Genomic DNA, 22,530 nt, shown 5'->3' with positions numbered 1-22,530 from the left:
ACAACTCCTTATTAGCGCAAAGATGCCTTGAAGCGCCCGTGTCTAGAACCCAATCGGTCTTGTTAACTACCGATTCGCCTCAATGACCACAGCCAACTTCATTCCCCGGCAAGATTGGCTTGGCAGCACCTTATTCTCCCCGCTTCGAGTTTTGCTTGTCTTTGATTACATTGTTCCCCGTGACCAAGTTTCCACGACGAAACAAGGTCCCCGAATCTAGATTTGGCCTCCGCTTGTCAGTTGATTCTTCTTCTTCCCATTTCCCTTTTCGGACTTTCTTCTCGCTTGCCATTGAACCCGTCTTTCACAACAAGCATTCCGGTGTAAGTTTCCACAAGGTTAGCTTTAGAGAGTTAAAGGAAAGAGCTTCATCTTATCTTTGGCACGGTTTGCCTCTTCGGTCCTCATGTGATCGATCGGGCTCTCGAAGGGTCAAGTCCTTGCTTATTATGCTTCGATTGGTTTCGTAATCACTCCAAGAAGGCGGGAATTTCTCAAGCGTAGAACATTGGCTTGAAAAACTCCTCACACATCTTCATGCCTCGGTCGAATGTACCGCACTCAAGTTCTCATACTCATGAACCCGTTCCATAATTGGCTTATTGTTAACCATCCGGGAACTTAATCCACGGCCAACAACATACTTTTTCTTCCTCGCATCATCGCACCATATTTCTTTTCCAACCGTCCCATATTTCCTTGGCGCATTTATAAGTAACAAATAAATCAAATAATAGGATTAGTCATATGGTTCGTACAAATGCCCTCTAGTCGCTTTGTTATCTTTTTCAAACTTCTTTTTTAGTTGCGCATCATCAACAACCATAGCAATGCTAGAACCAGTAGTAGCGTTAGCAACATCAACAACAGTGTTAGAACCAAAAGTAAGAGGTTCGTTAAACAACACATAATCAACTTCTAATTGTTCAAAGAAAATGGGAAGTTTCTGTGACCAACGTTTAAAATTATTTCTGTCCAAAGGCTCGAGCTTTGACAGATCATGAAGAGTTTTGTTCAAGGAAATAGCCATTTGTTCAATATTGTATGTGTAAAATCGCTTTCAAATTGTTAGGAAAAATAGCACAATATTGATATTGAACTTGGAATTAAGAAAATAGTAACCAAATTATCACAAACACTATGTCATGGGCAAGCCACCGGCCAGCGATTTTCGGCCCTACACCGTACAAATCGTTCACGCGAGTCGCTCCTACGCTCTTCCGTAAACGTGTACTCGTGGTCGGGAAGTTGGAGTATTTTGCACAAAATACAATTGCCCAGATTTTTAGAGGAAACAAAAAGGATAAAGAAAAAGGATATTTTTTTGGTGTGTTGATATGTTCTCAAAGGTCTTCAATTTATAGGGAAATGCTAATGCGTAGCATTTACAAACAATACGTTATTACAAAAATCAATACATCGGTTATTGATGTTTAATAGCATGAGTTATCGTGAATGAGTTATTCATCAATTCAACGAAAAACGCATTAACAGAGATCAGGAGTTTCTCAAGAATGAAAGGAATTCATTCATTCAAAGAAGTTACATTACTCCAACAATTAAAGACTTTGCATTAATCTCAATACCTTATAGATGAGTAAAATGACTTTCATAGTGAAAATAGGGAAAACAAGTTCCACCATTGACATTCCACATTTATTGACTTTCTCCACCCTTCAACCCACCTCACCCCTCCATAGCCCCCATCCCCACCACACCCACACCCACACCCACACCCTCTACACTTATGTTGCACTTCATCCCTCATAGTGTTTACCTAAATTATATACAAATATTTAGGAAATATGCTCTACTTACTTATCAGACACAAGAAAATAACTAAAAAGACACATATTGTCCGCGAAAACATTTTCCTTCCTACCAAATACACCCCAAATACTTACTCCACATGCCTGCAAATAGAACAATTTTGTACTAATTAAAATACTTAGTTTATCGAATTTGGAGATCTAGTTTTCCCCATTAATTAGTTGTCCCTTTTAACACTTTTCCATTACTTCGAATTTAGATCTGGCCAGCGGTGGGCTATATTTCTAACGAGTTCCAGATCCACTATTGTGATTGTCCAAAATTGGCTTTTCTTAATGATCATCAAAATCATGGAAAGTATGTACTAAAGTCACTTTTGTTTTTCTTTTTGTTTTTTGTTTTTGTTTTTTGTAATAATAAGGTCATTAATGTTAACACATCACTCGTAGGATATATTGCAAGCTTGCAACTCATCCATCTTCCCAACGAGAACTTAAACATGAACAAGTATGGCTAAATATTAAAAAGTCTTTTAGCCTGGTTATTGTATGCCTAAACTTTTATTTTTTAATAGATGTAGAGAACTACTAATACTAGATAAACCTTAATTTGCGTTAAAAGACAAATCTGTTCGTGTTTGAATGAAATATACTTGAATAGAATGTAAGCTTTACAATGGATTCATACAACTAACTCCAATTAAATTTGGATTGAGCCACAGTTAATTAATTGATTCATTGATATACACGCACACACACATATACCTCTTTATAACCTTGGTGAATGGTATACTGGAATCACATTCATTCCTGGTAAGTTCAACACTGCTTAATTTCAGCAAACCCTCATTGAGAAGAGAGTTTTGAACTATACAATCCAAAAGGTAGCTAACAAAGCTAACATACAAACAACTTTAACAGCCCAACAACCGCATTATAAGCACAATTGGCTAGCTTATGAATCATTTTCTGCTACTAAATTCCAATGCCATCAGTTTCCCAAGGTTCCTCTTTTAATTTATTCACTCTACATTAATAGTATATGCAAGTTCGTTCTGTCGGCTATGTCTGGCTGATTTTTCTTTCTCCGAGTCGATGTTAGACTACTTCTCTCGGGTATGTCTGGACGTCCAAGCATAGGTGAGTTTCCATGGTTGTATTACATTTACAATTAGACTACTTCTTCAGGGGACTTTGAGGAACAGGTCAGCACGGCATCTGCTACAGTGAGAAAGATCCTGTCCTCACCGATTTGACTCACAAAATTAGATGCATGCAGCTTGTCAATCACTACTCTTCCAGGATTCGAGAGAACTAGCTGTTCATACACATGCACACACAAAAGGGTAAGATTTCCAGGCACATGTCCGATTTTATTTTTAGTTCACATACTATTTTCCGAGTTAGATTATCAGGTTTATGAACCTTACCTGAACTTCTCTCTTATGTAGGCTTCTGTGCAACTCTTCTAAGGCATGGATGCCGCTAGTGTCAATGTCAGTCACAGCTGCAACGAGTAAGTGGAAAAACATGAGATAAGTGACACTAATCCAAATAAGTGTGGTATACCATATTGCTTGAAAATTGTAAAGGAAAATGTAATCATTTTCTCCACTTACGTGACATGTCAACAATCAAGAACCGAATTTTAGGAAGGCCAACGGATTCTAGTTGCTCATCCTCATCCGTTAGCCATCTTAATAGCCTGGAAAACCAGTTCATTCTCATGAATTAGAGACCCTTTTGGCCAATATGAAGCCAGAATTAATACATGTTATCATGGTATCAGTTGAAAACTGAAATAACATCATATCAACCCCTATTAATGATAAAAGAAATAATGTCTTACCTCTCTCTCATGTAGTTAGAATTTGAAAAGTAGATAGCAGAATCGACTCTCACAATTAGTACACCGGGAACTTGTGTTGCTTCGGGATATTGTTGAATGTTCCTATATACATTTGTCCTAGGGATCTTGCCAAGAATAGCTGTTCGTGGCCTTGTGACTTGGAGGAGAATCTTAGCAAATGATATGGAGACCTATTTAATAATAAAGACAACGAGATTCAATCATTGAACTATCGCGGTTGCCCCTAATTAAATGGTTAAGCCTTGTTGAGAGAAATACTTACAGCAATTATAAGACCAATCTCAACAGAGGCGAAAACCACACCAAAAAATGCTCCCATGCAAGCAACAAAATCAAATTTGTCGATCTTCCAAATCAAAATTGTTGCTTCGTAGTCTACTAATCCAATGACAGCAGAGATAATAATGGCAGAAAGAATTGCATTCGGAGTGTACTCAAAAAGAGGGGTTATGAACAACAACGTCAGGAACACAACAAAAGACATAACAATGTTGGAAACTGCAGTTTGGCAGCCGGCCATGTAATTTACTGCTGAACGAGAGAAGGATCCTGCAAGAGCAAATTAATATAAAACATAAGATAATGATGAAACACATTAACAGATCAATCAACATTTGATTTGAAGTGATTGTTAAATATTATAAGTTTAATTAGTACTTTATTTGTTTTTGTGTACCTGTTGTCACATAGCACGATGTCATTGAGCCAACAACGTTCATTGTTCCAAGTGCCACCATTTCTTTGTTTCCATCCAACTGATAGTCCTTCATTGAAGCAAATGTTCTTCCAATTGCAACAGCTTCCTATGAATGAGAAGGTAGAAGCACATCAATTGAGTAGTAGAACCTAAAATATCCTGTTTCAACGTTTGACTAATCAATTTTCTTACCGTCAATGCTATCATGCCAGCTACAATACCAATCCTAAGCCCTTTTAAGAGATAATCACCGGTGAAATATATTTCACCGACAGAAGGAGGATTAATTCCTTTCTCAATATGTCTCACCTGATAAGGTCATTACAGAAATGCATGAAAGTTATTTCATTAGTTGGTTCGAGTTACTATAAATGATACCAGAAACTTATCATGGTAAAAGTTAAACGACATCAAGAAGCAACAAACATAAGCACTTACAATCTCGACTCCATGTTTTTCAGCATGTGTTATGTAGACAAAGAAGGTGGAAAGAATGACAGATATCAGAGGAGCAATTGCAGGTATCCAAAAGAGCTTTTTGTTCTTCTTTCCCTGATTTTCAAAAATAATATAAGAATCAACGAAAAGCTACAAAGTATAGGTTCAGTTATAGACAAAAGTTAGAAGTCTTACGCTGTACTTTGCGAACAAAAGGAAAGTTAAAAATGTTGCTCCAATGAGAATTGTCGGCCAGTTCCACTGCAAATATTTTGAACCAAACAAAAAAGGGTGCCATTATTATCGTTTATGCAGATAAAGCCTCTTAGGAGGATGCCTCTATGGACAAAAAAACTTACTCCATGGTGGGCTGAACGCCATACTGATTTCATAACCGAAATGATATCAGTTTCCTTAGTAAACTTCTTGATGCCCAGAAAACCTTTAAGTTGCTGGAGGGCAATTGTAATGGCCGCACCACCCATGAAACCAACAACAGCAGCATGTGATAGGAAGTCGATTAAGAATCCCAATCTGAAAAGGAAGCAAAGCAATATAAGCTAGTCGTCTGTTGGCAAGTAAGAAAGGAAAAAGAAAGCATTGCATCAACTATAAGCTATTAATATTGGCAATTCTTATGTACCTTAAGATTCCAAGAGTTGCTTGGGTAATGCCAGCAAAAAAAGTAGCTGTAAATGCAAGCCTCCGATATTCGATTGGATTTGTAGTTGGATCGATTTCATTGCTGAGCAGAGACCCTAGTAAGAGTGATACAACAGCAACAGGTCCTATGGCTATATCTCTCGAGCTACCCATGAAGGCATAAACCAAAGGCGGAACAAAACTCGAGTCTGGCAAATTTAAGAATACCAAGTATGAAAAAGGGCTTTTTAATACTATACTAAATGTACTAAATAAGAAGCAGGACACTTACAGAGTCCATACTGAGGAGCTAAGTTTGCGAGCTTTGAATATCCAATGTCCTGTTACACCAGTTGCAATATGGTCAAACTCATCAAACATAAAAGTCCAAACTTCTTCGTTTGATTTACACAAGTAATATGTAAATGCTCTATACCTGAGGAATGCAGAGACTTGCAATAGTCAGACCAGCAATAAGATCGCCTCTGAACTTGGAAACATTATAGCTTTTACCCCAATCTAATATGGGAAATACAGCCTGCAAACCAAGCAAAAACTTCCGAGACCTTGGTTGATCCTTAAAGGGACGTAGAGGATCATCTGAAAACAATGTTTCCTTTATAGTGGTCTTAAATTCATCGAATAGGTTCTGTTTCGGTGGGACTCCAACCTTGTGCATATATGGTGCTTGTTCGTGTTCTGAGGATGATAAACTTCGGTAGTCCATTTCTTTTGTTTCTATTGCCTCAACGCTAGATTGACCCATCTGAGATTAGAATGGGCTAATTCACCTGTAAGGCAGAGTTAATATAATTTTTAATACACAGTAAGAGAAATACTAAGTCCCAAGAGAAGCTTGTCATTGAGCCAAATCAACAAAATGCATTTGACGCCTCATAAAAGCTGGTATTCAACACTAAACTAAAACTGAGAAACTAATAAGAGAAAGATGCTGGAAAAAACAATCAAGGCCATAAAGAAGGATCGATGACAATACACTACATACCATTTCAAATGACACACAAGCAGAAACTAAAGGAGATCTATATTACTTTAAAATAACTTCGAAACCTTCTTGAATTTAGAGTATATGGAGAGTTCTTGCTTGACACTTATATACAGGTGTTGGAAGCTAAAAGGAAACCATTTTATACTTTATCTAACTGAAAATGGATGTCCACAACCATTGATTTATTTACAATGAAAATTTGGAAATTTTAATGACTGCCATTATTTTATTTATTTCTACAAAGAACAGCAAAAAGTGAAAACATAACAGCTAAAATTTCAAGCTATATTATCTTTTCGATAAGTATTTAGCAATACATAGACACAGTGTGGTCCAGTCCTTCTCTGAATCCCGTGCATAGCGAGAGCTTAGTGCATAATTTTTCAAACGGAAGGATACAAAACTTCAAAGCTTGTGATGTTTCTCTATTTATATTAGAAAAAGAAGCATAAAAAGGAAAATCCACTTGATGTGGACAGTTTAGAAAGGTCCTTTTACACCTTATCATTTTCAAGTTAGCTGAATTTTTGCATAAACTAATATATAAGCAGGAATACACATAAAGAAAGAACAAAGTACAAAATAGTTCTGTTGGTGACAAGCTATTTCTGCAATTATATTGCAAATTATTAATTGCATGATGAATTTCTTAGCTTAAATTACACCCATTTTTTCATCTATACTCTCCATGCTGATCCCGACCCTCTTTCTTCTTTGCTTTATGAAGGAAAAAAGTTAAATTCCAAAACAAGGACAAAATAAATCATAATCACTAAAATCCAGTTCCCAACCCACTTTCCAAAGAAGAAGAAAAAAAGAGAAATATAAAAAGAACAGGAAGTGGAAAGTTTACTAGTACTGCTACATTTTAACTTTCCCCAGTTTATCTGTTAGAAAAGAGAAAAAGGACAAATCTTAGTATAATGGTTCCATCAATGTCACTGACTACTATGTTACTCCACCTATTTTTTTTTCTCACTGTTCACTCATAACTAGAAATTGGGAACTGGTAAAAATATAATCCTAAACAAAATTTAGTGAAATGAAATTAATAAAACTCAAGATTTTCACTAAACATTTTCTTTTCATTTGTCAAGGGACTAAAGCCAGATTCTAACCTCACTTTGTACGGCATTTCTTTATGCCACTGATAATGGAATGGCACATTAGTACCTATCATAGTCCATGCAGAGCCAAAAAGACCTACTAAACTAATTAAACAAACAAGAAACTAAAGAAAGGCTTAAAATTAAGGTGCTAAGGCTTAAAATTAAGGTGCTGATTAATAACATTAATAAACAATGAAAGGTACTTCTAGAGGATATCATGAAAAGGACAGGCATAGAGAGAGACACTGAGATTAAGTAACTACCTAGCTTTTTGTTCGCACGTTCGATGGTCCTCGTACTTTAATTCTGGGCATCAAAAAAGAATTCCAATGATTCCAAAATCAGAAAAGTACACTTGAAGAATCAAAAGACCCTTCAGATCAAGAATCCAATTAAGTAACAATCTCATATCATGTCTAGGTTCAATGTATGAAACTAAGGGATAGAAACCCAAATGAAAAATGTTGCAATTTTCAGTCTTTTGTTCGGTTAACAAGAAAATGTAGGGATCAACAAAGATGCCCAGATGAATGCATGTGTAGGAAAAAAATGGTTTTTGAGTGTAATGGTGTATTTTATTGATGAGTTGGAAGATTTTGTAAACAAGAAAACAATAAGGTAAAATAAAAGGAGATGTTGTCTGTTTTTCTTGTTTGAGGTCAAGAGGTAAAAATGTGGGGAATATAACGAGGAAGTAGTATATGTGCAACTACTTTTTTGGAAGTCAGTTCCCAGCGGTTCGCGGTATTAATTTCCCTAAGTGTAGGGCCTATGTGTTTTCTGAATCTTAACTGTGTTACTGTCCATGTTCATAAACTTTGAGTACTTGACCAAATTCTTGTGTTTGAAAAGTCTAATGTTTTTTTTTTCTGGAAAAAAAGAAAAGAAAAATGAGAAGTTTATTGTGGACCCGGATTTGGGCTCTTACCACTGTGGACCTTTCAGCCCACTTTTATCACGCTGATTTACACAAATGTTTCTTTTTTAGCTTTTTGTCTTTATTTTTAAAAGCTCCGTAAATTTAATTTTTGGAATTGGTAAAATATTAGATTGTCGTCTAACGGTATACTCCTCCTATTCCATTTTAACTGTCGCTTTAGTTCTTTTCATATCAATTAAGAAAAATAATAACTACACTGGATTTTTATAGCGTAGTCTAGAACATCTAAATCCAAGAGAAATAATAAAGGGTTCATTTAGTAAATAATTGTCTCAAAATGGGGTAACCCACAAAAATAGGATGAGTTACACATTTGATTGGTCGTCTAAAAAGAATTACATTCACAAGTCAAATATACAAAAAATTATAGTACATCACTATGTAAAAAGAAAGTATATATTATGCATTAATATATTAAAAATATACCTTTGTTATGTATTATTTTGATGGGCGACTATTTATGTCAGTTTCTCAAAAAAAAATAAAAATGCTCGTCTTAAGAAGGCTAAATCTACAAGCCTACACTTTGAGATCATGAAGATCACAATTCCAAATGCTGAGAATACAAGGCAATAATTTGTGAGGAATGATCTCGTCCATTTGATGCAAAAAAAAAAAAAATTCATTCAAATTCAGTCTCTTTAATTTGAAGGAATTAATTTCAAGCCGAGTAAAACCCTGAACATTATATAATTCCATAATCTCCAATGCAGGATAGCCTGACAGTAAGTTCTCAATCTCTTCATCGTTTAGGTTCAAGAGCTCCGACTTTATGCTCTTCAGAGACTTCCACACTATGAACATGTCAAAACAAAAGTAACAACGTAAATTTTAAAGTTATCAAGGATGAACATGTGCAAAAATATTCAGGCAATATGCAAGTTTCGGCCTCATCATCCGACCAAAATTCAACATCTTCCACTTATCTTTCAATAACAAAACTAAGCCGTCAGCTAATTTGCAACTCGTAAGTATTCTTTCATTCTTAACCGGGGTCTCGGTTTTCAACTTGTAATCCGGTTAGGAACTGAACACTTCCAGCTGATTTTCAATATCTTGCTGCGACACTTCAGTTTCTTTTGTTTTTGTCTTTCCAAATGGTAGCAATTGCACCAGGCGAGTAGCTTATTGAACACTCTCATTGAATTTACATTCAACTTTTCAAAAATATTTAATTAGTAGCCAATTTAAGCAAGTTCAGACAAAGTTTACTGCTCTTCTGCTTTTCCTTTTGCTTCTTATTTTTTTTTTTTGCTACAGTACATCTTCTTATTTCTTTCTCCCCTATTAATATGTAGTTATGTACTCCTACTACGATACCAATTTGGCAATATTGAGAAATTATATTCTCCTCTCTATTTCGTTATATTGGTGTAACTCTATACTCATATTTGCACTAATCTTAGGATACACATTTTGCGCATGTGCCCCATAATTTTAAAAATTATATTAATAGTACTATAATATATACAACACGTTCGAGTTATAAAGTAAAAAAAAAAAAATGTAAGTTACTGAAAATGATAAATGTTGATCTCATTCAGCTAACCTTGAAAACCTAAATAGTGTTGAAGGATTAGTATATAAATATATTGTAGTATCAGTTAACTCCAAAATTTTAAATATTTGAAAAAAAAAATTAGTTTGTCCAATGTAAGATTTATTTTTAAAGAAAAAAATAACAACTAACGTTTTGCATTGGAGCACATGTATTTGGCGTGAATTTGAAGGGCATATTCTTTGAGAATAACTTGTGAGAATGTGGCATGTGAGTTCATTCGTAGTTCTGGTCGTTCTTGCCATTTTTTTACACTGACTTGTTTGTGCTCCTCTTCTTTTTCTCTTTTACTTTAAAATGATTATTCATTAACTCCGCCAGCTTTGTTACGTAAAGGACTAAAATCACTTGCTTAATTGAACGTCAAATGCACTTAGCTGAATAATAGAAGAATCAAAACAAGAATAACTCTTAACTCGGCGATCAAATATGCTATTTTCGCTTAAAAAAATTGAATCTTTTGTTCTTTTAGATATTAGGTAGATCATACAGCTCCTAGAAAAAATAAATAAGTGCCAATATACACAACTCACAGTTTTTTTTTTAACCGTATGCATCAAAAGGCGCATATGTACAATTCCTAAGGGATATAATTTTATCCTAATCAACTGACCTAGTCGTATTCCTGATCTATTCATTTAAGTCTTAGAGGACTGAGCTTTTTGAGAGCACCGCACTACTATTGAATGGCGGATTCAACGACGAATACAAAGTCAGAAAGGACAAGAAAGTAAAGGTAGAGTCCTTTAACAAAATATGTTTGTCATTACTTGTGACTATAGAAAGACAACAAAGAAGGAAAGAACAACATTTTTAGCACGTTTACACGAAACTTTTTTGAATGGATTGATCGTAAACTATGAAATTTAAAATCTTTTTGTTTTCGAAAGAAGATAAAGAGGGTACTAATCGTGCTTTTACGCCAATTCAACCCAAAGAAACTTATTCAATGGTCACCGCTAACCGCTTTTGGTCCCAAATTTTTGGGATTGCTTTTTCCAACAAAAATTTGTTACAGTTTTTTTTTTTTATGTTATTTGTACCGTTAATTGGCTTATGTTTATGGCGGCATTGAGACCACAGGCTTTGACGTCACTTCAACATTTCTCTGTCTGTTTATAGGCAATATATATGTGGGGCCAATACTGATATTGAATTCAATCTAACTGCAGTCTATGCAACAACAAAAACATTCCCACAAAGTAGGGTTTGGGGAGGGTAGAGTCTATTCAGACCTTAACTCTACCTAGGTAGAGAGGCTGTTCTCGATAGACCCTCGACTAGATCACAGCAGGGACCATGGATGACAATGGGGGACTATAACGCCATACTCGATCCAGATGTTACGTACAATGGCACCCCCGTTCAGGATATGGAAATCAAGGATTTCAATGAATTCTTGGTTCATTCTAGAATGACAGAAATAAAGACTGCAGGTAGGAGATATACATGGACCAACAATCATGTACTGATGAGTGGTGAATGCAGAATGGATGCTACAATTATCAGATTCTGTTCCCCAATGAGTATTTTGATGAAGTGCCTTCAAGAGGTAGTAAGACCATTCAAATTCTTAAATGAACTAGCAAATCATCAGAATTTTAAGGAAAGCTGGACAAGTACTGGACAAAGCTAGAGACAAGGAGGCACTCCTATACTATTTGAAGATTACTCTGTGTATTCGAGTTAGGGATAATAGATCATTGTTTGAGTTTATTTATTTGTTCTCTTTAGGTAGCTTGTTGATTTGGTTACTAGTCAAAATGTAATAGATCTAGAAGGGCTGAATTGGTGTTATTCACCCTTGATATGTAATGTTTCATGGTATTTAATAAAAAAAAATTAATTACCCAAAAAAAATAAAAAAAATGCAGAACTTAGAAAATAGAGCTGTAAAAATTGGCTGACCCATTTCAAACCTGCATGAGTTGCAAATTTACCTACTCATCCAGTCTTCCTATAATTTAAAGAGCCTTTCAATACTAGCACATCCTATCTGAACGGCGATTAAAAGGTCATATATATAATTAACGGAAAAGGCTCAAATATGCCATCGAATTATCGGTAATGGCTCATTTATGCCGCTCATCAATAGTTTGGCTCATTTATGCCATCAAACTATCGAAAATTGCTCATTTACGCCACTCATCAATAATTTGGCTCATTTATGCCATCGCCTGTTACCAAAATGACTCATCCATTGCATTTTTCATTAACGCCGGTTTTATAATACCATATATGAGACGTGACCTCCAATTAGAGGTCCACGTCGTTTAATTAAACCAGCCAATTTTAAATCCCAAATTAATAAAAAAATCGGACCCATACACCAGACCCACCCACAACCATAATCTAGTTGGTGGTCACGTGTCAAATCTGGTATTGTAAAATCGGAGTAAATGAAAAATGACATATATGAGTCATTTCGGTAACGGGCGGTGGCATAAATGAGCCAAACTATTGATGAGTAGCATAAATGAGCCATTTCCGATAGTTCGATGGCATAAATGAGCCAAACTATTGACGAGTGACATAAATGAGTCATTTCCAATAGTTCGATGGCATATTTGAGCCCTTTCCTTATTTAATACTCCACTATCCTATGGTCCTTGGAAATATAAAGAATAGTTGAAAGATCTTAAAATGGTTGGCACAATTAATTATAGCAAGAGTAAGTTAGGAAGAAAAGAAATAGCGATTTCTTGTTTTTTGAAAACGACACTTATTTTCAACTATCTATATCTATATCTATATCTATCTATCTATATTATTTTAAAAGCATGAATATAAATATTGGTTGACTAAAATATCCTTCAAATATTGAACGACTTTTATACTCTTCTAAACTTATTTTTTCTTCAAACACATTATTTTGTATTGGATAAAATCTTAATATTTAAGACTATGAGATCGACTAAAATTGTGATGAATACTTACAAATTGCATATAAAAAGGATTCAAGTAAATCACAACATATGCGAAATTACTCAAACCTAATACGGACATAAGCAGTCTAAAAACAATGTGGGGAAGCATACATTGAACCATTATTACAATTCCTCTAAACTTTGTCCCAGCTAAGCTTGCGTAAATTTTGAATAAGCATTGGATATTTTTTTGTTGCGCATACTTTTTTATGTATGAATCGCAAAAATATTGATAAATTTTAATATATAGAGTAGTATTTGTTTTTCTTTCCTCCTTCAGTCCTTCTAATGCTTGGGTTTTGTAAATAATGTTCTGATGATATTTATTATGATTGAACTCATTTTAAAATGCTTTAGGAAAACTATAAAAGTTAATAATACGTGTAATAGTTGTTGATGATGTAATTACAAATTAATCACTTTTTAGTGTAAAAATTGAGGTGATTTGCTCAAACACTTAAGAAAACGTCTCCAAAAAATTGCTTCTTTTGGATTGAAGATATTGTTTAAAATTTTGAACAAAATTTATCATTAAAATACACGTAAAGAAACAAATGTTGGATTTAATTGATTATATGTTCAAAAAGATAACTACATGTTGCACAAAATATAACCAAACAAATAAAAATTGATCAGCTAGCCAATCATTAATTTGCTTATTAGTAGAGAAAAGAAAAGGAGTGCTTTTTGTAGTATAAGATCCATAATTGAAAAAACAGAGAATCTATCTTTTAAGGATTCTAACAATATCTGATTATGTTAAATTTAGATAACAACCGACAAGGGATATTCATGCAAAGCATGAAAATAGAGACTAGTTATATTAAAAGATGAATATAAATATTGGTTGATCAAAATATCCTTTAAATATTGAATGACTTTTATACCCTTAATGAACTCTAATCCTATTTTTTTTTAACATACTTCTTAAACCAAGAAAAAAAAAAAAAAAAAAAAAACTATAAACCTTCAAGCACGTACCTAATACTACTAGGAAGTAGGAACTAACTACTTCATCGAATAGGAACTTATTTATTTAAGTTAGAAAATTACATCCATTAATTAAAATATATACTCCTTTGCACATGCAGATATTAATTATTAGACTATATTTTAATAAGCTTAGGTGTTCTTAGTTTACCGTTTACCTCTTATGTTTGATGTTAAAAATAAAATAAGAGTCATTAAATTAAAGTATTTATTTCAAGACAACGAGTAAAATGGATATAACAATGTTGAATAAAATTATAATTTTGAAATTTTATCCAATATCTAAGGCTTTGAATTCCTAATTAACTAACAACATAATATTACTAAATTAAACTACATAATAAATTCGAACGGGTTGGGTTACTTATGACTTAGGTCTAATATCTACGTAAACTAATAAATCAGTACCACCTATTTAATTAAAGTCATACGTATGACATCTTATAATTCCATTAAAATGAGGGATATTTCAAACTGTAAAGGCAATTTGTGTCCAATAGGTGGAAGGAGGGATACTTTTAACCTGAAAGCAAACATTAAGAGCAGTGGAGTCTAATATATGGATGAGGGCAGATTTAAACCATTTTCAATAAGTTAGGGATATTTTTTACCCTTTCCATTTCACATTTAATGGCATTCCACATATGTAAAAAAGTGTGAAATGTTGGTTCGATAATATTGATTGATTTTTATGCCCTTCAAAATTATATTATTTTTGAAGAAAATTATTTCATTTTGGGTAAAAATTGAAATACTTGATAATTATTTTTAGAATATATATAAGTTGAAAGTTTATTTTTTTAAGTACGCATTTTATAGTATTTGAGTAGATATATTCGTGCAACGAAACTCACACACAAAAAACGAAGTGAGTTAGACAAAAGAAGAAGTGACTTGGACAAAAAGAAATGAAGTGACTTAGACGAAAAGAGACGAAGTGACTTAGACAAATCTTTTTTGTCGATAACCTGCACCAATCAATCGAATATTGAATACATAATCGATCGAACACTACTTGAAAACGGCTCTTCTGCTCCGAAACGGACTGTTCCAAATGTTTCGGGAAATTCTTGCTCCCATTGGACCATTTGTATCTATATGCGCAACGCACGAACATAAAGACTAGTTCTTAAAAAGCTAGAAAGAGACTTGAAAAATCCGAGGGAGTAATATATTGGGACTGATTGAAATTTCCCAACTTTAGTTTACGTTCTCCATTTCTATGTATAAATATATAAATTTACTATTTTAAACCTGATGTATTTAGCTATACTCCGTTCGTCTCAAAATATTTGTCGTCCTTACAAAAAATACATGTCTCAAAATATTTGTCGTTCTATTTAATCAAGACAAAATTAAGTAACTTTTTCTCATTTTACCCTTATCTTAATTATCAACATTTAAGAGGTTCTCACCATTGATGGGGTAGATATTTATTGAGAGATTACATGAAATATGTTAGAAGGTTAAAATAGTCAAAATGCAACCCTTATAAATGCTTTCTTAAAGGGCGTGTAAATGAAAAATGCGACAAATATTTTGAGACGGAGGGAGTACTTAATTAGATATGTGGTCAATTTGGATACTCCCTCCGTCCCATATTACTTGGCCACTTTTCCTTTTGCACGTCTCTTAAGAAATCATAAATAAAAGATTTGTTTTACCACTTTACCCCTATCTCTCTCCAATAAATATATTCTAATCAATATTCACTATTTTCAAGAACATTTAACACTAGGGGTAAGATGAGAAAAATTTAATTAATTTTATTTCATTTTGTAAATGAACAAGTAATTTGAGACATATATTTTAATAATATGGCCAAGTAATATGAGACGAGCAAAAGACGTACATAAATAGAACCAGGGCGACACTTCTTTTTCCTTTCTTGAACTAAGTAAAGAATAAGTAGCATACTCTCTAGATCCTCAAATCCCACTAGTCTACAGTGGCGGATCCAGGATTTCCAACTCGTGGGTGCTCACTTCTTTTAGTATAAAGTTAGTACATATCACATATTACAAGTGCACAACCAGTTAATCTTGATTATTTAAAAAGTTAATGAGAAAGGTACGACAAATATTACTATCATTTTAAAAAAAAAAATCACTTTTTGGGAAAAATGATTATTCTGAAGGATTTCTTAGCCAAATTGTCAAAATTTCTCAAGAAAAATATGAAATCTTTCTCTTTGCCACAAGAAATTACATACATGTAAAAGGAAATTAAAAACTAAGTGTATAAGTAAACAAAGAAAGTTCTAAAAAGGAAGAATCGGGAACACTCTATATTGGGAAAAAAGGAAATGTCAGCTAAAGATTTTTTGTGAGTATAAAACAATTGAGTAACTTGAGAATCGAACCCTCACACTCCCCAAAATTACGTCCTTCAAGCCAATCTCCCAACCAAGGCACCCACTGGGCATTTTATTCAATGGGTGCTGTTGGTTTAATATATATCATTTTTGCATAGTTTCTATACAGACATATATAATTTACATCGGGGTTAATGGGTGCTCGAGCACTCGGTAGGATGTACGTGGGTCCGCCCCTGCCAGTCTACTGTAAGCCATCGTTGGTTGGTGTTTTTTTATTTTTATTTTTAAAGCCAGCATTCTCGTTCTCTCCTATCCTTTTTAAATGACTTTCTAGCTTTTTAAAATTAACTCAAAATAAGTACTATCATTTTATTTAAAATTAAGAAAGCACTTTCTTCTTTTCCCAACTTACTGTTGTTAAAATAAATTGTTCTTTTCATTTTCTAGTAGTAGAGGAGTAGTATATTAAAGAGGGGTAGGGACGGTATTTTTTCAAGGCAAATGAAAAGGTTTTTCAGTTGAAATTTTCTGCTAAGCATTGAGGTTTATTTTATTGAATTTTTCAGGTTTAGAATTTAACTCCAACAAACTTTTCATCGAGGAAAATGTTCAAGGGTTTGCTTCGTTTATTGTTCATCATATCCCAAAAAAAGAAGATCTAATTGGCTGACTGTTGAGGTCTGTTTTGAAATTATCATGTTGAGCACTTATGGCTGGAACAAATTTTTTATAGAGAATAAACATTGCTTCATTAACTGCAATTTGTAACCCAAATTTCAATGGTCATTATTTCAATTTTTTTTAAAAAAAGAGGAAACATAAGGGTAACGTAGTCAGATGATTTAATTAATGTAATAAGCAAAATTTGTCATTTAAAAAGGACGGAAGCGAATACTAGCATCATACTTGAAAAAGGCATTATAATGGAACAGTCAAGGAAATGAGCAAAACATCTAAAGAGAGTTGTCATTTGTTGGATGCACACGTTATTTGATGGTGTATAAAACTTAAACTATTTAATTTGCTGATGATATTGATGAATCCAAACTTAAGCATATGTAGAAGCTCATAAAACATGAGACAAATATTTCTGGATGCGATCTCCGGTGCTGCCAATTTGAGAATTTGGAATTACTTTCAATGGTGGAACAAAAATTTTCACTTTATTGTAGCTATAAGAAGTAAGCTGAAATACACTATAAGTAAGCTGAAATACATACTGTATATGTTAGCAAGAGAATTCATTAAGTTTAGACATATATTTTTGAAATCTATATATACACTAAAGCTATGAATAGACAAGATGATGTGACATCTCTTTATGATCACCATTGATACTCCCTTCGTTTACTTTTACTTGTCTACCATGGACTTTGCGCATTCCTTAAGAAATAATAAATGAAGTATTTAATTTACCCTATATTAATTATTGTATAGTTATAATGAATTTGGAAAATGATTTAGAGTGTGTAATTAATGCTAAGGGGTAAAACAAGAAAAATAAATTATTTTTCCCTTAATATGCGAAAGTGAACAAGTAAAATTGAAAATCTATTTTTGGAATAGTGGACAAGTAAAAGTGAACGGAGGGAATATTTATCTTTTTTGTCATTTTTTTTTTTTGACCTTTTTCACTTATATTTCCCTTAGGGGTCGTTTGGTTCAAAGACAAGTTATACATGGATTAATAACATAGGGATTAGTAATGTAGGGATTAGTAATACATGGGAGTAGTAATACAAGGATTATTTTTGTTGGGTGTTTGGTTTATTGCACTAAAATTGGACACAAAAGATACCATTTGAATATTTATTTATTTTTAAAACTTAAAAAATAATTTATTACATTTATACTCTTAGATGCTTAGCTTTTATAGGTTTCTTGAAACAAAACAAGGCCAATTTTGTCGTTTTAGTTTTTTATCCATGGATAAGCTATCCATGGTTAAGCTATTATCCTTGGATAAGCTATCCATGGATAAGTTATCCCATGGTGGTGGTGTGATAAGATAATACACCCTTTGATGTATTAACTAATCCATGTATTAGTTATACATGCCCCAAAATGTCAACCAAACATAGTATAAAATAATACCACATCTAATACCATGACTATTTTAGCTAAGACCTCCTCCCAAACGAGCTCTTAAGAGCTCTAAATTGATAAATTCTACAAGTAAAGTGAATCATTGTAACGATTAACTTAACACATATAAGTACATAGAGACACACCATACATGCCCCCCTCACGAATAACTCAATTAAACTTTGCAAACAATGACAAGATCATCAACGCTTTGCTGAATTCTCAAACAACTGCAAATTAAAACTACAACCAACCATGTTTATAATATGGGCGGAAATTTGAAGCTCAAGAAAGGCAAAGATATTTCATTATTGGTTCTATCAGTTTTTTTTTTTTTTTTTTTTTTTTTTTTTCGGTATAGTGATAGTCAGGTTCTCAACGAGAAGAAGAAGCGGAGGAGGTCCGGGCAGTGTTTTGTCTAAAGTTTGTCACGACTAACTAATACTCCCTCCGGATAAAAAAAAGAGTCCACTTAACCATTTGTACACCCCTTAAGAAAACACCAACTCCTAGACAAAAATAGGTAATTTGACTAAATTACCCCTAATTAAATAGGCATTGAGATTTGATCATATAACACTTAATAAGGGCAAATATGAAAAAATAAGGTTAATTCTTTCTTGATTTGTTAAGTGGATTCTTTTTTTGATAAAAAAAAAAAGGCTAAGTGGGCTCTTTTTTTGATCCGGAGGGAGTAATTAAATAATTTGAAAAAAATAAATATTACTTAATGGTAGGTTGGAAACTGGTCACTCCATGAAATTTTTACCATAACAACAGGAAGGGATCATTGGCACTTTTGTCCCTTTTTGTGCGGGTCTTTAATTTTTCCCCCTCAAATGGGTTGGTCTTTATTTGCCCTTCAAAATCGAACTTATGCCTAGAGGAACATAAGTTACGCATCATAATATCCACAACTTATACCTGCATCCTTAAAGAAATTATGTCCCGTTAGGCATAAATTTGATTTTGAAGGCAAAAATTAAAGATCATCCCATTTGAAGGGCAAAAATCATTTTTTTTTTGCACGGATTGTCCTTGTCCTTGAAAGACATTGGTCTTTAATTTTTGTTCCGAATAAGGGCGATCGTGCAAATTGTCTGGGCCAAATCTAAATACCAGCCCATTTGAAGGACAAACCGTGCATCTATTTCGGGGCAATTCGCACGAATGCCCTTATTGGTCTTTAATTTTTGCCCTTCACTAAAAATCCTGTGGTTTCGGGTTTGAACCCCTGCTCAGTCAAAAATGGAAAAAAATTCGCAAGATAGAGTTTGGATTCTTAAGACAGAATTTTGAAGGCAAAACTCTGCCTTAAGGCAGAATTTACCTTCAGGCCAAAATTCTCCACTTGCTTCAAGTTTTTAGTTTGTTTCTCTTCTTCCTGTTGTCAGTTCCATCCGTTTATCTTAAATGACTCATTTGTTACAGTCTACCAGATTGATTTCAACACTTCAAGTTAGGTCACTTCTTTTATTTCAACTCTAGATATCGTGGCATTGTTAATTTGACCGCAGATATGATGCTGCCTTATTTTGGGATAACAAAATTCTGCCTTAAGGCAGAGTTTTGAAGGCAAAACTCTGCCTTGCGAATTCAAACATCTACCTTGCGAAATTTTTTTTTTTTTTTTTTTTTTTTTACTGAGCTGGGTTCGAACCCATAGCTCTGGAGTATTAGGTGAAGGACAAAAATTAAAGACCACCAATTTGAAGGGCAAAATTAAAGACCACCCCAAAAGAAGGACAATCCGCGCAAAAAAAAGATTATTTCGTCCCTTACAAGTATAAAGTCCATCATCTCCAAACGCAGCCCAACAATGTTCTTAGTTTCGAAATCCTACATCTAGTGGATGAGATAAATTTTGGAATGGGCTAAAATTGGCCGATAAATGGGCTAATACATACACATAATATTGATACAAAAATAGACGGAAATGTACAAGTTTTTATATCAAATGATGTTGATTTGGAGAATGGTATACGATCAAATGTATCTCTCTCTATAACGGCATCCGCATAAATAAAGACTTCTATAAGATTTTTAGGAATCGATTTTTTTATGTTATATTTTACTTCTCTATAACAATATTTTACCTATGAAAGCAACAACCAACTTTATAACCTTACGCTCTTTGTAAAATCACTCTCCATATAACAACTATCTGCTTTTTTTGGTAATGTAATTATTAATCATCTTTATAAAAATAGAATATATATATATATAATAATTAGTATAGATTTTGATCAAATATTAATATACTATATTTATGGTAGAATATTACGTATGAATACATATGTGGAGTTTGATGCAACATTTTCTATCATTGAAGCTTTCATTGATGAAGAGATTATTACCCATGTCTTTGGAGTGGAAGAACAACAGAATATGGAACCGAAGACGATAATGAAAGTGTTGACGAAGAACCTCAACCTATTATTACTTGGACTGCGTTAGAAGATTCAATAGTTCAACTCTTAGATTCCCTTGAAGGAAAAACAATTAGGTACCTGTTTGCTAAAAGTTTAGACGCAAACCTTCGTAAGCGTTATATCATCACCAGGAGATTGGATTCTACGAAACAAGCTACAATAAAATTTCTCCCATCAATCTCAAAAGAATTTAATTTTCAAGTACTGTAGATTTAAAATGTGCGCCTTACAGCTTAAAACTTTATACATTCAGTTATGAATTTATTGAAATTATATTAACTTTCTTTAATGTTTAGTTAGGGAAGCATTCATATCTTTTTTGTCTATAACAGCCAACTATTATTTAAATGGCAAATGCTGTTATAGGTATTTAACAATAATTCTCTATAACGACAAAAAAAATTCGAACCCAACGATGCTGTTATAGAGAGGTTTGATTGTACTCTTATTGTTACCAGTTGACTTATGTGTCCGTGAAGTATGTACTGACACGTGGAAGTCGAATATGAGCATTATATTTAATTTCACGTGATAACTCCCAATCCCATGCAAGCTAAGAATTGAGTGACGAGATTCATGATTGAAATATATATACATGTTTTTGTTCCCTGCATTTATCTCCCGTTTTTTCTGTTTAGTATTTAGATAAATTTGGCTTTTTCTTTTTTATTTAGAATATAAAACTATGGATAACTCTTATGGCATCGGAATCTATAGTATCATAGTCACACTACAATGAAAAAGAATGAAATAAAAATAATGACTTCTTCAAATCATATTACCTGCTACTGTGCACAAAAGTTTGAGCATTTGGAACCATCTCAATAACTAGACAACCATATATCCTTTTCAATCGATAATGTTAGTGGGACATCTGCAATAGATATGCAACTCAAATTGACACGTAATTAATTTCTCTTCGATTTGATATTGATTTTTATTCTACAGAGAAGACAAGAAATATTAGTATATTATTTTGAATTTAGTGGATATACTGAAATAATAAAATTGACTCCTTGAGGGTGACTGCATCTAGTTATAGGTCGCACAACTAGAGAGTGCCTTTTCCAACTCAAATCAGTGGGAAATTTATGTTACAAAATATGATTTTCCCACCTCATTCCAATCGAAGCAGCTCACTAGAAAAACGCATGGTTGGAAATAAGTTCCCATTGAAACATTGGAAAACTTTCTATTTTTTCTGTGTGCATGGAAACACTACTACTATGTATATATTTTCTTTTCTCACTGATTCAATCAAAATATCTGTGGAAATAGCACCACTGAACATTTTTCAGTGGAAAAATGGTGATTTAGTAGTGTCATATTCGACCTTAAGAAAATGATTCATTAATTAGTAGTTCTTAATTATGTTAGGTTAGCACAATTGGCAAGTTAAAGCTTACGTTAGGTACATTCTCAAGAAGAGTACAAGATGATTAAGAAAAGCATTAATGGACGATGTTAGCGACCAACTTTTAATTAGGATTGTTTGATTGATGACTTAAATATATATGCGAGTTCAGTTAAGTAATTTCACAGCAACAAATTTATGAACTTATGACATTTGCGCCCAACTTAATTAATTTTCCTCTATCTTATGTTACTGAGGTTGGGTTAATGCCCTACATTACCTTTGTTTTGCAAAGTATTTGTTTATGAACTTTCTGTTAAAAAGTATTTACCTTAATCTTCCATTGCAATACACCCGTCACATTTTCTTTTTACATCAATCTTCACTAATCCA

The 22,530-nt window shown here is 33.3% G+C and overlaps 1 protein-coding gene across 7 annotated transcripts; it reads right to left on the bottom strand.

Annotated features, from left to right (window-relative positions):
* Positions 1-2,480: 2,480 nt before the first annotated feature.
* On the bottom strand, positions 2,481-8,249 carry LOC132033773 (sulfate transporter 1.3-like). 7 transcript variants are annotated; one of them, XM_059423846.1, is made up of 15 exons: positions 7,798-8,249; positions 7,544-7,628; positions 5,853-6,207; positions 5,709-5,757; positions 5,418-5,625; positions 5,134-5,308; positions 4,970-5,035; positions 4,775-4,888; positions 4,529-4,645; positions 4,316-4,442; positions 3,902-4,188; positions 3,619-3,809; positions 3,389-3,474; positions 3,200-3,276; positions 2,481-3,087 (listed from the first exon to the last, which is right to left on the bottom strand). In XM_059423846.1, exons 3-15 carry the CDS (start codon positions 6,180-6,182, stop codon positions 2,941-2,943), a joined length of 1,974 nt encoding a protein of 657 aa, XP_059279829.1. In that variant the 5' UTR covers positions 6,183-6,207; positions 7,544-7,628; positions 7,798-8,249; the 3' UTR covers positions 2,481-2,940. The 7 variants fall into 7 exon arrangements, with proteins under 7 accessions (XP_059279829.1, XP_059279826.1, XP_059279831.1 ...); XM_059423843.1 differs by having other exon boundaries at positions 7,544-7,598; XM_059423848.1 differs by having other exon boundaries at positions 5,853-6,182; positions 7,544-7,598.
* Positions 8,250-22,530: the final 14,281 nt, after the last annotated feature.

Source organism: Lycium ferocissimum, chromosome 10 (genome assembly GCF_029784015.1).
Source record: "Lycium ferocissimum isolate CSIRO_LF1 chromosome 10, AGI_CSIRO_Lferr_CH_V1, whole genome shotgun sequence".
Taxonomy (NCBI): Eukaryota; Viridiplantae; Streptophyta; class Magnoliopsida; order Solanales; family Solanaceae; genus Lycium; species Lycium ferocissimum.
Note: the sequence above shows the minus strand (reverse complement) of the source record. Positions and strands in the feature narration are given on the sequence as shown.